Source organism: Agrilus planipennis, unplaced genomic scaffold, assembly GCF_000699045.2.
Source record: "Agrilus planipennis isolate EAB-ADULT unplaced genomic scaffold, Apla_2.0 scaffold224, whole genome shotgun sequence".
Classification (NCBI taxonomy): Eukaryota; Metazoa; Arthropoda; class Insecta; order Coleoptera; family Buprestidae; genus Agrilus; species Agrilus planipennis.
In genome coordinates, this window is record NW_020439296.1 from 172,574 (window position 1) to 187,275 (window position 14,702).

General features: G+C 34.8%; 1 protein-coding gene across 2 annotated transcripts in view; it reads right to left on the minus strand.

The window, feature by feature from the left end:
• Positions 1–3,188: 3,188 nt before the first annotated feature.
• Positions 3,189–14,702, minus strand: part of LOC108739538 (sarcoplasmic calcium-binding protein 1) — a 16,157-nt gene continuing 4,643 nt past the window's right edge. The window contains exons 2-4 of one of the 2 annotated variants that reach the window (XM_018473476.1): positions 6,742–6,908; positions 5,731–5,964; positions 3,189–4,728 (exon numbers count right to left, since the gene is read on the minus strand). In XM_018473476.1, coding sequence (XP_018328978.1) covers positions 4,585–4,728; positions 5,731–5,964; positions 6,742–6,908 — 545 coding nt within the window. In that variant the 3' untranslated portion in view covers positions 3,189–4,584. Of the gene's footprint in view, positions 4,729–5,730; positions 5,977–6,741; positions 6,909–14,702 lie in introns of both variants that reach the window. The other variant, XM_018473475.1, reaches the window with a different exon arrangement.

Here is a 14,702-nt window from a genome sequence, read left to right on the forward strand (position 1 = left end):
AGGATGGAAGGAGTAGTAGGGATATAAAGCAGAGGATAGCGCAGGGTCGTGTCGCCTTTAATAAAAAGAAGTCACTTCTATGCTCGCGAACGGTTAAATTAGAAATTCGAAAAACGTTGTTAAAGATGTATGTTTGGAACACGGCGTTGTACGGGTGCGAAACATGGACAGTGGGCGCGGCGGAAGCCTTCGAAATGTGGTGTTATAGGCGGGTGATGAGGATAACGCGGGTAGAGAGGGTTAGAATGAGGAGGTATTAGAAAGAATAGGAGAACAGAGGACTCTATGGAAGTCAATAAAAAGTAGGCGAGATAGGTTGGTAGGACACGTTCTCAGGTCTGAAGGTCTGAAGGTCTAGTCAGAGACATATTAGAGGCAGAAACAGGAGTTAAGAGGGGTAGAGGTAGACCTAGGTTAGATTACTGTTCGCAAATAGTTAAGGATGTGGGCTGTTCTAGTTTTAGGGAAATGCGAAGTTTAGCTCAGGATAGGGAAAAGTGGAGGTACGTGTCCAACCAGTCTTAGGACTGACGACCCTATGTTCTATTCTAAATTGGTATTAAGTTTAATTTTCTCAAAAAGTATTAGTCGTAAATAGTAACATTCTGATATTGGACTAAAGAAAATAACATTCTGCACATAATGAGCTGATAAAGAATATAGCATTCCATTTAAAAAGAATAGTTATGCCAGTTCGAAACAATTTATTTTGGAAATTGTAAATTTCAATGAATTTGAAAAGATCATGTTCGCGTTAATAGTGGAAATAGTAGGCTACTTCTCCCACAAGCTCTGTGTGAAAATACCACACTTTCTGTGTGCTTTCGTTTTGGACATATTCAAAATGCCGCGGAGTACAACAACAGTCTGTTTATTGAAATAGTGTGAATTTTATGGAAACTGATGCATTTTGGACATAATATATGATTAACAAAGTGGTATTTAAATGTAACAAGGAATTCCATTCGAAAAAAAGGTAACTTTCAGGAAAAAGGGACACTCTGTATAATCGAAAATTATTTTAAGATAAGAAAATACTTATGCGGTACCACCTTTGTAAGAAACTTTTCTTGGCATCTTTAACTATAAACCACTTATTGAAGAAACCCGCTCGCATGGGACACCCTGTATAATTAGTTTTTGTAATGAGTATTTTACATCGCAAGGTTATAAAGAATTGCTGATGACAGGGGTGTCGGCACTGTATAAGTAAATTGGTATGTAAACAATAAAAATAAAAACAATATTATCTTTAATGTTATAGATTGGAAATTCCATATAGATACTCTGGAGTTTTTAAAATATTTCTTGCCCCATATGGATATTATTAATCTTATATAATATGTTAAAATCGAATCGTGACATTCAAAATCCGCGTTACATCAGATTTTGTTGCATTCTACAGTTTTGATAAAAAATTGTATTACAGACATATGTTACGTATATGTAGGTCATCTTTGCGTTGTGGTGTCGCTAATAATGCTCGTAAGTTGAAAAAAACAGTTTACGCAATCTGTCGAAAAAAATTTACATTAATTTTTGTGTATTACAACCGGAATTACTACTCTTTTTTTTATATGAAAACGCCAAAAATAAATGAGTTTTCTTGGTCGCGTGATTTCCTAGAAATGTACGTAGACATTCTTAATTTAATGCTAATGCGTATATTTATTTACATTAACGTAATTTTACGATTGGTCTGGATAAGTTACGCCTTATTTTATCTATAAATATGAATTTATATATTAGTAATATTATTACCAAAACAAAATGCTACGACGTTTTCAAAGAATGAGATCTATTTCGGTAACAAATTTTAATACCAGTATCAAATTGCGTTATTAACAATTCAGAGTCAAATACAACTAAGTATCAGTTATCTAGAGAGGGTTTTCTTTATCAGCTTGTAATCTATCATTATATCGTGTTAACGAAATCATACAACAAAATTGCGGTAATTACTTTAGCAGGATAAATATAATAATAATTATTATTAAAGAATCATGAACCTAAATGCATATTGAAGAACAAAAAGCAGTGACAGCGACATTTTTTGAGGTCGAAATTAGTATAAATCGTAATTTGGTAATTGTTTACTTATGGTCACATAACATAGGTGGGGCGGGGAGTGGGTGTGTAGGGTATGTTATTGGGAAAAAGAGACGACGGGACAGTTAATGTGTTGTAAAGTAGCTAGGACAAATCAAAAACTAAAAATCTTAAGCTTTATTGATAAGTAAAGAGGTGATAGAGATGATTTAGATACGGAAAATCTATTAACGGAGGCATTAAGAGTAAAACTCTTTTGGGTGTTTCATTCCCACCAGCCGCTACTGCTGGTGGGCGGGCAGTCCCTCAGGACTACGCCGGAAGGTAGGGCGGAATGCCTCTTTTCAGGAATCGTGGGACGGGTGGGTACTGATTCGGGTGAGAAAGATGAGATGGACGAAATGAAGGCAAAGGAGAATGAAAGATTATCTGTGGAATATTACTGCCCCAGTATTTGCCTAAGTGATCCAAGGAAACTACAGAAAAACTTGAACCTAGGCAGACGGACCCAGAATCGAACCGGCGTCCTAAAAAAACCTAAACTTGTGGGTGTTTCATTCCCACCAGCCAGTAACGCTGGTGGGCGGGCAGTCCCTCCGGACTACGCCGGAAAGTAGGGTGGAATGCCCTCTTCAGCCTCTTTTCAGGAATCACGGGAACGGGTGGGTGGTGGTTCGGGTGGGAAAGATGAGACGGACGAAGTGAAAACAGAAGAGAATGAAAGATTATCTGTGGAATATGTTACCGCCCCAGCATTTGCCTAAATGATCCCAGGAAACCACAGAAAAACTTGAACCGAGGCAGACCGTCCTCCCGAATGCTAAGCAATAGTTTAAACCTCTAGGGTAAATCAATTATTCTCTGGGTGTAACAAAGAATCCAATAATTAAGACCTAAAATACGTAGCTAGATAGTAAAAATATAAAATTATAGATACGTCGATGTTTATACAACTGTATGCACAATTGGTAAATATTGAATCAAACAAGATCACATTTGAAAATTCTGTGGTTCGGCATTTATTTGTAGCAATAAACTCATTGAAGCAATATTTTCCGGATATGGATAATCGTCAGTCCAGTTCTTGGATATTAAGACAATTTAGTACTGATGATAACATTATTAAAAACGAAGACGTAGCGGCCAAAGTGGAATATTTTGGACTACGCCAGAATACTACTTGCAGAGTAGAATTTCAAAATTATGATCTTACCTCATTTTGACGAAAAACTGGTGCCGAATATCCTGCTCTAGCTAAGAGAGCTTTAAAAATGGTAATACCCTTTGCCAGCACCTATAGATGTGAGAGTGCTTTTTAAATTTTGGTTACACTAGAAACAAAAACCAGAATCCTTCTAAATGTGGAACATGACTTACGATGCGCTTTAAGAGAAATTAAAGCTAACATAAAAAAAATTGAAAAATGCAAAATAATACCAATCATCATACTAACTATTTTTGCTTAATTTATTGTTTAGGTATATAAAATTGTAAAACTGATGTGCAATTTGTGATTATGACAGATATCTGTATTTGATTGTGTTGTTTGTATTGATAACATTTTAAGGTCAGGGTAAAATCAGTTTTCTTAATAGGTCACAGGGGTAACAATATTAAAAAGGTTAGGAACCACTGCTCTATGCCACGCCGATCGTTGCATTCAGGGTTGAAATAATACCGGAAATATGATATTTTTTCGATCAGGTAGAGATAAATTTGAGAAAATGTACTGTATAAGTTAAATAGGGGTAACGGGGTAAATAAAATGAAAGAAAAATGTAAGCAAAATTGACAAAAACTGTTAATCTAATGTAAAATGTAAGTATAGTAAGAATGTAATGTTGAGAGCAAATTGCAAAAACCCCAAGATCAAATCAACCATGTTGCTGTAAACAAATAGGCATACGACAAATACAACACAAACGTAATGAGTGTTGTCTATTCCTACATTAACGTATCCTAACCCAATTTAACTAACCGAACAATAATTTTATTTGATTCCTTAGATTCTTAGGGTTACGGTAGGAAAAGACAACACCAATGAAGTATTTACAGTAATGCGAACCACAAAAAAGAAAAAAACCCATTACGACGTATTAACTTTTCAATAAAATCGGAGGTGTGGCCCTGTAAGTAAACAATTATCGTAAATTTTAATCATTATAGATTAGGTTAGGTTATCAATGCAATAAAATTGATTGATTGATTTATTTAAATGTGATCGAAGTTCTTACTTTTTTTATTTCTTTTCAAAAATTATATTTCATTTAGTTTAATAGTATTGCTAAATTTGAAACAACGGTACCTAAGACTTCATCGGATAAATATATGGTTCTATACATTAAATTATCTATTTAATTGTTTATATCTTTTGTGCCGCCGCCACTGGTAATTAAATTTCGGCAATCATAAGAACTGGCGTGCAGAGCAGGTTGCGTATAGAAACAAACGTTTTAAATAAGTTAAAATTTTTTAAATTTAAAAATTAAGCAGTCATTAATAGAAATGTTATAATAAACATTATTTGTAAATAGATTAAAGAAGTTCGTTCATAGGTATTTCGGACAGTGGTCCAAAGAGGTAGGCGGCGGGGCAGTTTTCTTGGGGATTGCCCAAAAATTCCGCATAGAGCTCTTGATATCTTGATAACGTCAATCCGCCTCTTCTTCTGTCATCATCCTGCAAAGTAAACAATTAATAACGTCGTTTTCATATTTTGTTATAAATTTAATCTTTTTGAGATTTCGAGGGGTGGAAATTTAACTTGGTAGTGTAGCTGATGAACTACATAGCGGCAAGAAAACTAATTAATAATCAGTGTATCAGTATGGTATCAAAATAAATAAAAGTAAAACAGAAACATTGATACGCACGGGAAGAAAAAGTAGGGAAGGAGTGCGGTACAACAACCCTTTGAAGCTGGAATGGCAAAATTAGCAGGCAAAAATATAAATCTTCGGATAATTAGCCTTGTTAGGATTAGGATTTTCCTCGTCGATTTTACAATTTTTGCATGCCAACATCATTAATCAAAAATACTTGTACGCAAGTAGAGAAAGAACGAATATAAAGATAGGAAACGAAAGATTAGAAGAAGTGGCTGATTTTAGGTATCTAGGAATTCAGATAAGTTCAGAGTAGTAGGGATATAAAGCAGAGGATAGTGCAGGGTCGAGTCGCCTTCATTAAAAAGAAGTCACTTCTAAGCTTGCTAAAGATTAATTTAGAAATTAGAAAAAGATTGTTAAAGGTGTATGTTTGGAGCGCGGCGCTGTACGGGTCCGAAACATGAACGGTAGGTGTGCCGTAAAAGAAAAGGTTAGATGCGTTCGAAATGTGGTGTTACAGGCGAATGTGGGATGTCCTAGTTTTAGGGAAATGCAAAGATTAGCTCAGGATAGGAATGAGTGGAGGTTCCTGTCCAACCAGTCCTAGGACTGACGACCTGATGATGAACTTTCTTTCTTATAGAGAATTTAATATGAAAAACAAACTTAACACTGCAATTACATCATATTAAGTGCTTGGTCGATATAGGCGGAGTCATAATAAACGAATTCCACAGTATTTGTAATGACTGTTTTGTTTTAAAGGATTTAAGTAGTTAAGAAAAAGTTTTCTTTTAAAAATGGATTGCCAAAAAGGTAATAGACTGTTAAAAGATATGCCTACATTACTTACGCTTAGTAAATTATTATAAGCCTCGTCAACCACTTCTACATCGTCAATAGCGAATTTTGTAATGCAGTTGTATCTGTATTCATCAGCGTCAATGATACCATCATCGTTCAGGTCGATCATTTTGAAATTCGAGTCGATAAACATTTTCATTGCTTGCGGGAAATCTTCATACCTTCGACCCAAGCAGCACTGCTGCACAGCTTGTCGAAACTCGTCCACTGTTATTTTACCGTCCTGTAACAGGTCCTATTAATCCGAACAAAACAATTTTTTCATTAAAATGATGACTCTGTGTAAATCTGTTCGGAAATTTCAACATCTTATTAAATACTTGCCAATTGTGCCGGCAAAATACAAATACAAACCAATGTTACGCGCGGTGCGACAGCGCCCTTATTAATGCGCCTACATGCAATAGCGGCCAAACAGAGAGATCACTAAAGTTAGAAAATAAGAACATATCTGCGACGCAAATGCATTAAATACAGTGGTTATTAACTTGCCTGCAACAGCTACATTATAATACTCTACGAACAAAATTATTACAAACACTCATATGATATAGTGCAAAGCTTTTTGGCAAGGCTTCTTCTTTACAAAAAGAAACATTTTTATAAAACTATTGTTATATTTCACAATCCATTATTTTCTGCTTTCATATTTTGAAAATAATCGTAATACATTTTTAGCAATTATCACGAAAAGAACTGTAAACGAAACGATTAGAAAATTACTTAATATAAGTAATTATAATAATAATAATAATGTACTTTAAAAAACAATAAAATATTTATATGTACAGAGAGGGCAAATTTAGTGAAGAATATGGTACATGTAAATTGGTTTATCCTGCACGAATAGTACGTAAAAATTTAGAAATTCAAACTTAAATTTCACTAAGTCTAAGTTTAATATTTCGAGAAAGATTTTAAAAACTGACGGTTGAATGAATGAAGAAATAAATAGGTCTGATTGTGAATTATGTTATGATTATGAAAAATGGATTGTAACCTTGTTAAAATCTGCCAGTTCAGCCATTTCTTCCCACAAACTTAACATTATATGCTGATATTCTTGTAATCTCGAGAAACTAAATTCACCTTTTCCTTCAATGATGGTTGCTCTAAGAGCTATACAGGCAAAATCCCGTTCGTCCAAGTATCCATTTCCATCTATATCTGAAAATGCAAATTTAAAAATAATATGTGAAACATTTTACGTAGATATAACAAGCTAACACGACAAAGTTATATGGTGTCTTATTTTTGAAATGCACTTCAATTTGTCACTTATTATCTGCTAATTTGTCACCAGATTACCAAATATAAAATTTGTCGCTCTAGTCGGCTATTGATAAATAAACGGTGCGCTATCTTTATATCCAACTGGCACCACACATATTAACAGAAATGCTATAGAAAAATATTGTGAAGGGCATAATTTGTCGCTGAAATACAGTAGTGTTACCCATTTTGTCACTTTAAGCTGATCAACGAAAAATAATTGGGAATGCCGTAGAAAAATATTGTAAGGGCATAATTTATGGCTGAAAGATGGTACTTTTGCCCATTTTGTCACTTCAAGCTGATCTGCGAAAAACGATTGGAGAGCTGCTAAGCTGGCTCTGCACATAACGTATCTCGAAATGAGAATGCCGTAGAAAAATATTGCGGGGAGCATAATTTGTCGTTAGAAGATGGTACTCTTACACTTTTTATCACTTCAAGCGGATCAGAGAAAAACGATTGGAGAGTCGTCAAGCTGGCACTGCAGTTAGGGTAATTTGAAATAGAAATGCCGTAGAAAAATATTGTAAGGGCATCATTTATGGCTGAAAGATGGTACTTTTGTCTATTTTTTCACTTCAAGCTGATAAGCGAAAAACGATTGGAGAGCCGTCAAACTGGCACTGCACTTAACGTATCTCGAAATGGGAATGCCGTAGAAATATATTGCGAGGAGCATAATTTGTCCTTAAAAGATGGTACTCTTACACATTTTGTCACTTCAAGCTGATTAGCGAAAAACAATAAGAGAGTCGTCTTACTGAACATGGCGTAATTCGGAATTGAAATGCTATGGAAAAATGTTGTGGGGGGCATATTTTGTCGCTAAAAGATGGTACTTTTGCCCATTTTGTCACTTCAAGCTGATCAGGGAAAAACGATTGGAGAGCCGTTAAGCTGATACTACACATAGTTTATCTCGAAATAGAAATGCCGCAGAAAAATATTGTAAGGAGCACAATTTGTCGCTAATAGATGGTACTTATACCCATTTTGTCACTTCAAGAAAATCAATGTTTTAAATCAACTAAAGATGAAATGTAGGCTTACATTTTTTTATTAATTTTATCACAACGTTGTGATTCAACATTTATTTATTTTTACCAGTATCTGGCAAAGCTTGGGTATTGAAAATTTGTGCTAAGATCAACAAAAAAAATGTAAACCTACTTTTCATTCTCAATTGATTTAAAACATATAAATATAGGTATCAGGATATTCTGTGCGTAGTGCCAGCTTATTGAAGCCTTTCTCTGGTTTCTTTTCGTTGGTCAATTGGAGGCTTGACTTACGACAAAGTCTACTAAAAGGTATCATCTTTCGGCGATAAATTATGGTACTTATTACGATATTTTGATTTCGACTTTGCCCAATACTACTATATAAGGGGTAAATGCTCTATTTTCGTATACTTTTAAGGGGTATCAACTTACTTGAAATTTACAGGAAAACTATGACGAAAATCTTAAATTTTATAGATGCAAGTACGTGTATAAAATTTCAATTTCTTATTCAAGTAAAATTTCTTGAATAGTAATTTTATGTAAAGTGTAATTAGAACATTAATTATCAACCCTAAAAACATGATAGTGGTAATTTTTCCTAAAAAAGAAAAAAAACAGGATTTCGTAACCTCTGTGAAGGAGGAGTGCCTGCTCTAGGGCAACTGACATTGTCATACTGGATATTGTCCCTTTAAGATGTCAAGCCTTGGACTTCAAAACAGAACGTTTAAAATAAGTTTTGTTGGTGAGCCACGTATGCTATTTGGCAGCATGCGATTTCAGAAAATTTAACAAGTGGTATTGCCTAGGTTAAAAAAAAGATGAATGCGTTGCTGTACCTACATGACTCGGACACAGAGAAAAAATAGACCGTTTGTGTTTTTGAAAAGTTCGATGACATTCGTATTCACGTCAACCGAAACAAGTGACTCCCTGTCAATATATTTTTAGACTTGTCATTTTATTCATAATTTTTTGTTCGTTTAAAACAGTTTCTCACAATTGCCTACAGTTCTTTGTTCTGCAACGCAGATGTTTTTTTTTTACTTTGTAGATACAGAAATTCTATTCTTTCGCCAGAAAGTTCTAAAAATATCTGTTAAAATGAAATTTGATATTTGCAAAATACAAAAGTCACTTTTAATATTTCTAAGAACTATTTTCATTTCCTCGTCTCCGTGAATTATAGACATTTTCCTTAACAGGATGTCCAGGTGTACAAAAAAAGTACTTCTTTTTATCTAAATAATTTCATTGTATTGTGTCTTGTTTAGACAAAAGGGTGTCGCCCTTCGGTTTTGTTTAAGTAAAAATCAACTGCAAAGTTATGTGATCGAAATTGGTCTTATGGTCATAACTGATTTCCACTAATTGTCATCATAATCATAAGGTCCTTAGTCCTAAGACTGGTTGGACACACACCTTTACGCTTTCCTAATTGTAAAGATGATTTATTTATTTATTCTGTGTTATTCCTCTGCAATTTTCGGAAAAATGTAATAACCTAGAATCCGATAACTCCAAACAAGCGAATTACTTATTTTATAATAAAAACAAATGTATGATTTTCACTGGTGATAAAGGCCTAAATACAAAATCAATTATTGCTTAAATGTAATGATGCTCCCCCACAGTTAGAAGACTGTTACTGATAATGATGTTTGTATAATTACAATTTGTGTTGAACATCTCACTTATACGATTTGTTAGTTATTTCTAATTAGGTAATGTACTTTACTAAATACAAAATTAAACATAGTTTAGTTACAAAATATAATTTACTTGGCCACTTTAATCAATTAACCACACACTGTGGCTTCTTGAGATGGAAGAATCAGCCTGAATTATTTTTCGGCAATGTTAATTCTGTTTATCCTAACTAATCTAATATTGTAAATGGTGAGTGTTTGTTTATTACGATTTCAGGCTTTAATTACTCAACCGATCATTAAAAAAAAATTTGTACACACATTGTCAGTTAAAAAATAGTACTACATTCCCGAGGGATGGTAAAATTTGTTTTATCTGGTCGTCGACAATCTTTGACGTATATTTAGGATATCAACGCGAGAGAAGCCGCGGGTAAAACCTATCATGAAATTTTGTACATACATTGTCAAGGGTACAGAAAAGGACATAGGGTACCTTTTTACCATAAAAAAGTACTGTTCCCAAGGAATAGTAAAATTTGTTTTATCTGGTCGTCGACAATCTTTGACGTGTAGTTAGGACATCAGCGCGAGAGAAACCGCGGCGGGTAAAACCTATCATAAAATTTTGTACATACATTGTCAAGAGAACCTAGGGTACCTCATTATCAAAAAAGGTACTGTTCCCAAAGAATAGTAAAATTTATTTTATCTGGTCGTCGACAATCTTTGACGTGTATTTAGGACATCAGCACGAGAGAAACCGCGGTGGATAAAACCTATCATAAAATTTTGTTCATACATTGTCAAAAGAACCTAGGGTACCTTTTTGTCAAAAAAAGTACTGTTCCCAAAGAATAATAAAATTTATTTTATCTCGTCGTCGACAATGTTTGACGTGTATTTAGGATTTCAGCGCGAGAGAAACCGCGGCGGGTAAAACCTATCATAAAATTTTGTACATACATTGTCAAAAGAACCTAGGGTACCTTTTTGTCAAAAAAAGTACTGTTCCCAAAGAATAATAAAATTTATTTTATCTGGTCGTCGACAATCTTTGACGTGTATTTAGGACATCAGCGCGAGAGAAACCGCGGCGGGTAAAACCTATCATAAAATTTTGTACATACATTGTCAAAAGTACAGAAAAGAACCTAGGGTACCTTTTTGTCAAAAAAAGTACTGTTCCCAAAGAATAGTAAAATTTATTTTATCTTGTCGTCGACAATCTTTGACGTGTATTTAGAACATCAGCGCGAGAGAACATAGCTAACTAACTAACTTTGATAAGCTGTACAATTAAAACAATTTTGATTGTACTCTAAATTGGTAAACAGCTGCGTACTGTGGATCCAGTATTAACTAATTTTAAGTGGGCGTCTGACCCGACCTTGATTTATTTTTTAATTTGTTTTATTATGACGTACTTACGTGCTCATCGAATTTAAATTAACTACAGAGATGTTAATTTTTTATTAAGTACCTAATACCAACGGATGGAGTATAACTCTCTTTTTCGTGTCTATAAATGTATATTATGAATTGCTTACAAAATATGTACCAAGTTACTTCTGTTTATACAATTTCGAGCCATTTGGCATCAGTTCAAAACAAACGAAGGCTGTAAAAGTTGTGACCTAGTGTACCACTGATTGTAAATTCGACTAAATAACGGAAAACTGTCGCTTTCCTAAAGAATAATTAACTTTCATTATCACCTGTGCGATAACATGATTTTTATTACTGAAGAAATCTTTATGGTATCTACATTTTGAAAATTACTTGAATACTGCAATGTTAGATTGTTTGATCGTTTCAAATTTTGATATTTTACGTTTTATCGATCTTTAATCTTGTCCTAACATATTATTTCGAAATAGAGTTTAATTTTGACAAATATGGCAACGTTGTCGTGGTAATTGTATATAATGTGGGGCTCACCGTTAGGGGAAGGGGGTAAAAAAAGCCTTGCAGAACACAAGAAATGGTTTTAGGTGGGGGGGAAGAGAAGAGTCGAATAAAAACTGAAAGTAATATCTTTTTCCACAGCAACATTTTATTATTTTTATATTTTAATCCAACTGCACTTACTGTAAAATCTTCTGCTAAAAGCTACTTTAAAAAACTTCAAAAGCTCTATTTTCCAACAGTTATGATTCACTAATGGCAAATGCAGTAATTATATATACTTCAAAAACTTTCTCTAGCGATGTGCCCCTTCCAATGTCTTGGATGCGCGCTGGCAAAATCGTAGGTAAGGAGAAAAAAGCTCATTATACTTCCACACAGTACCTGCCAAAAACTTTGTTCAATCATGAATAGTAGTGCGGGTCGAAAACTAGTGTTAAAGCCTTTAATATGTCTTCAAATATAAATAAACATCTCGTTGATATTTTCATTAGCAATTTGTACCAATAACAGCACATTTGAGTAATGCAATTGTAGTGTATAAAATGGTCAATTTTTTCGTGTAGTACTGTACGGATTATACGCTCCTCACCGGTTGATAGTTTGGCCGAGCGTTGTCTCCTTCCTTTTCTGGCCTAGTGCTGTTCTTTTCTACTTTGCGCCGGTCAAACTGAAGGTCACATCGCTACAGAAATTAAACGAAGTATACCTATAATTCTACTGTATGTTTAGTTAGTCGCTTTGGATAGCAGCCTAGGCGGAATTGAAAGTAGCGAATTATTCATTATGTCTATAAAATCGTCATGACCAAATAGAGTTTGCATGGCCACTGCCGGGTCGATGCATTCGTTCTAAATTAGAATGACTGAACGTCCGAAATAAATTCTCCTTGAAACAAAAGCTTATTAAAATTTGGCAAGCGGGGCCTATCACTGTATTCGACGCTTTTTACAAACGCTGTTGTCTGGCACAGAAAAACGATCCCACGAATCTCGAAACTGTAAGCATTGGCACGCATAGTGTATGTTATAAATTAAAATCAAATCGAATTGGAGTCTTACAAGAATTGCATGTGTGGATGCAATAAAATTTTATGAGAAAAGTTTTTAAAAGCAAGCTTTCGTTATGTAGGTGTAAAAAACGAAAAAAAATAATACTACAGTGGATTCCGGGTATAACGACAACGAAGGGGCCACTGTAATTTCGCCGTTATAACCAGAAGTCGTTACAGGCAAAGTTAAAGGAGATACACACACTGTTTTTTAATTTTGAAACAATTTTCGCCCTTTTTTAACAGTAAATGTACATCTGGACGTCACACTTATTCAAAAGTTTACTAAACACATTTGCTACTCAGAAACAACGGTATAGATCAGAGCCGGGCAAACTCGGCTCTTTTGACTCCCGAGTGCTCCTCAAGGTTAACCAAGTAGCTCCTCATTGATCCTGCGAGTGCGAGTGAGATGATTCTTTCCTTTTATTATCCCTTTCATTTCGTAGGTGAGTCTAAAGTGTGCTTTAAATTAGAGTGAATTACATATGACGTTGCTATAGCACAGTGGTCGCTATAACCAAGGTCGTAATAAATGAAATCCATTGTATGTTAAATTCGCTGTTATCATAGGGTTGTCAACCCGCAAGTCTGTTTGAACCACCCTAAACTAGTGGGTAGTGAGATAAAGAGGAATCTCCTTCTTCCCCTTTGGCTTTCATTTTTATCAATGTGTAGATTTGAAATATAGAATTTCCAAAAAATTTTCGCGTGACAGTTTTCCAAAAGGATAGTACTACCTATACTACAATGCGTTTCCGCTGGTCCTGGTAATCTTCGCGTCCTTAACTGTAGTAATCCAATCTGGGTCTTCCTATGCTTTTCAGGGGTATATCCCTATTTCTGCGCTTGACACGAGGTGTGGTTATTATGTTATGGAGATTTTATCATTATAATTCCCTACATAACAATCACAAACAACTCCGAAACTTTCCCGAAAATTTTCATGGGGACGAGTGGGTAATAGTGAGGTGGAACGGCTAACGAAAGCAACGATGTCCAAGTCCAAGATAAAGGAAATCCTGACAGTTTTTTCGATGTTCAGTCACCACGATACTTCCGACTAGACAGTGACCGGTTGAAGGCACGCATTTCCGCGTATGGTCGCCACTTGGAAAAAAATGCTGAACGCGCTTCGTGCTTTCTTCGTTGATTGTCCTTGAGTATTTTGCCAAAAATTTATGTATCCTTCCTACAGCCCGGATTTACCCTCGTGCTCCTTTTTCCTTTCCCCAAAACTAAAATCTCATCTCAAAGATAGTGTTCGTTGCGGCATATAAAAAGTCGAGGTGACTGTGACGACGGTTCTGAATTTTGTTACTTCAAAAGGCTACAAGAGGGGTCTTTGAAGAGGTATTGGGCAAACGTTAATAATAAGCATTGAGCAAAAATTAATTCACTTGTGTTTTATTCACAAATTTCCGAAACTTAATTTCCACACCCCGTATGTCTCTAACTAGCTCCTCATGTTTCAGAAGGTGTCCTAGCATCTTCATCGGTAGAAAATAAGTTTAAATACAAAAGTATATAAAATGGGTCTTAGAATTAGGTAGGTGTACTCCAGACTACCTTGTAAGGAGGAGAGTAAAATGCAGAAAATTGATACAGGAAACCAGAAAAGGTTTTAATGTAAGGAAAAAATAAAGAAATTACAAAAAGCTGATATAAGAAAAGAAATTTGGAGAAAAAAGATTTTGAAAATACGAACAAATGATAGATATGGGAAGGAATGAGAAGAGGCATTAAGGGACTTAATTAATTAATTGACGAACAGTTAAATAAGTGGAAAAGAATGGGAATGTTGTGTGTAGGTGAACTGATAATGGTTAGGATGAAAGATGAGGCTCTGACAAATATTGAAGAGTCGAGATACGTAGATGCAGGTGAAATGATAAGGGATAGGATAATAAATAAGGCTCTGACAAATACAGAAGAGTCGAGATACGTAGAGTTCATAAAGGCTTGGATCTGGGAGCATTGGCAGTGGGATTGTGTGCCAGGGTATTTGAAAGGAATAAATAAATAAATAGATGTAAAGGTTTAAAATGGGAAATTAATGTAGGTATTTTGCCAA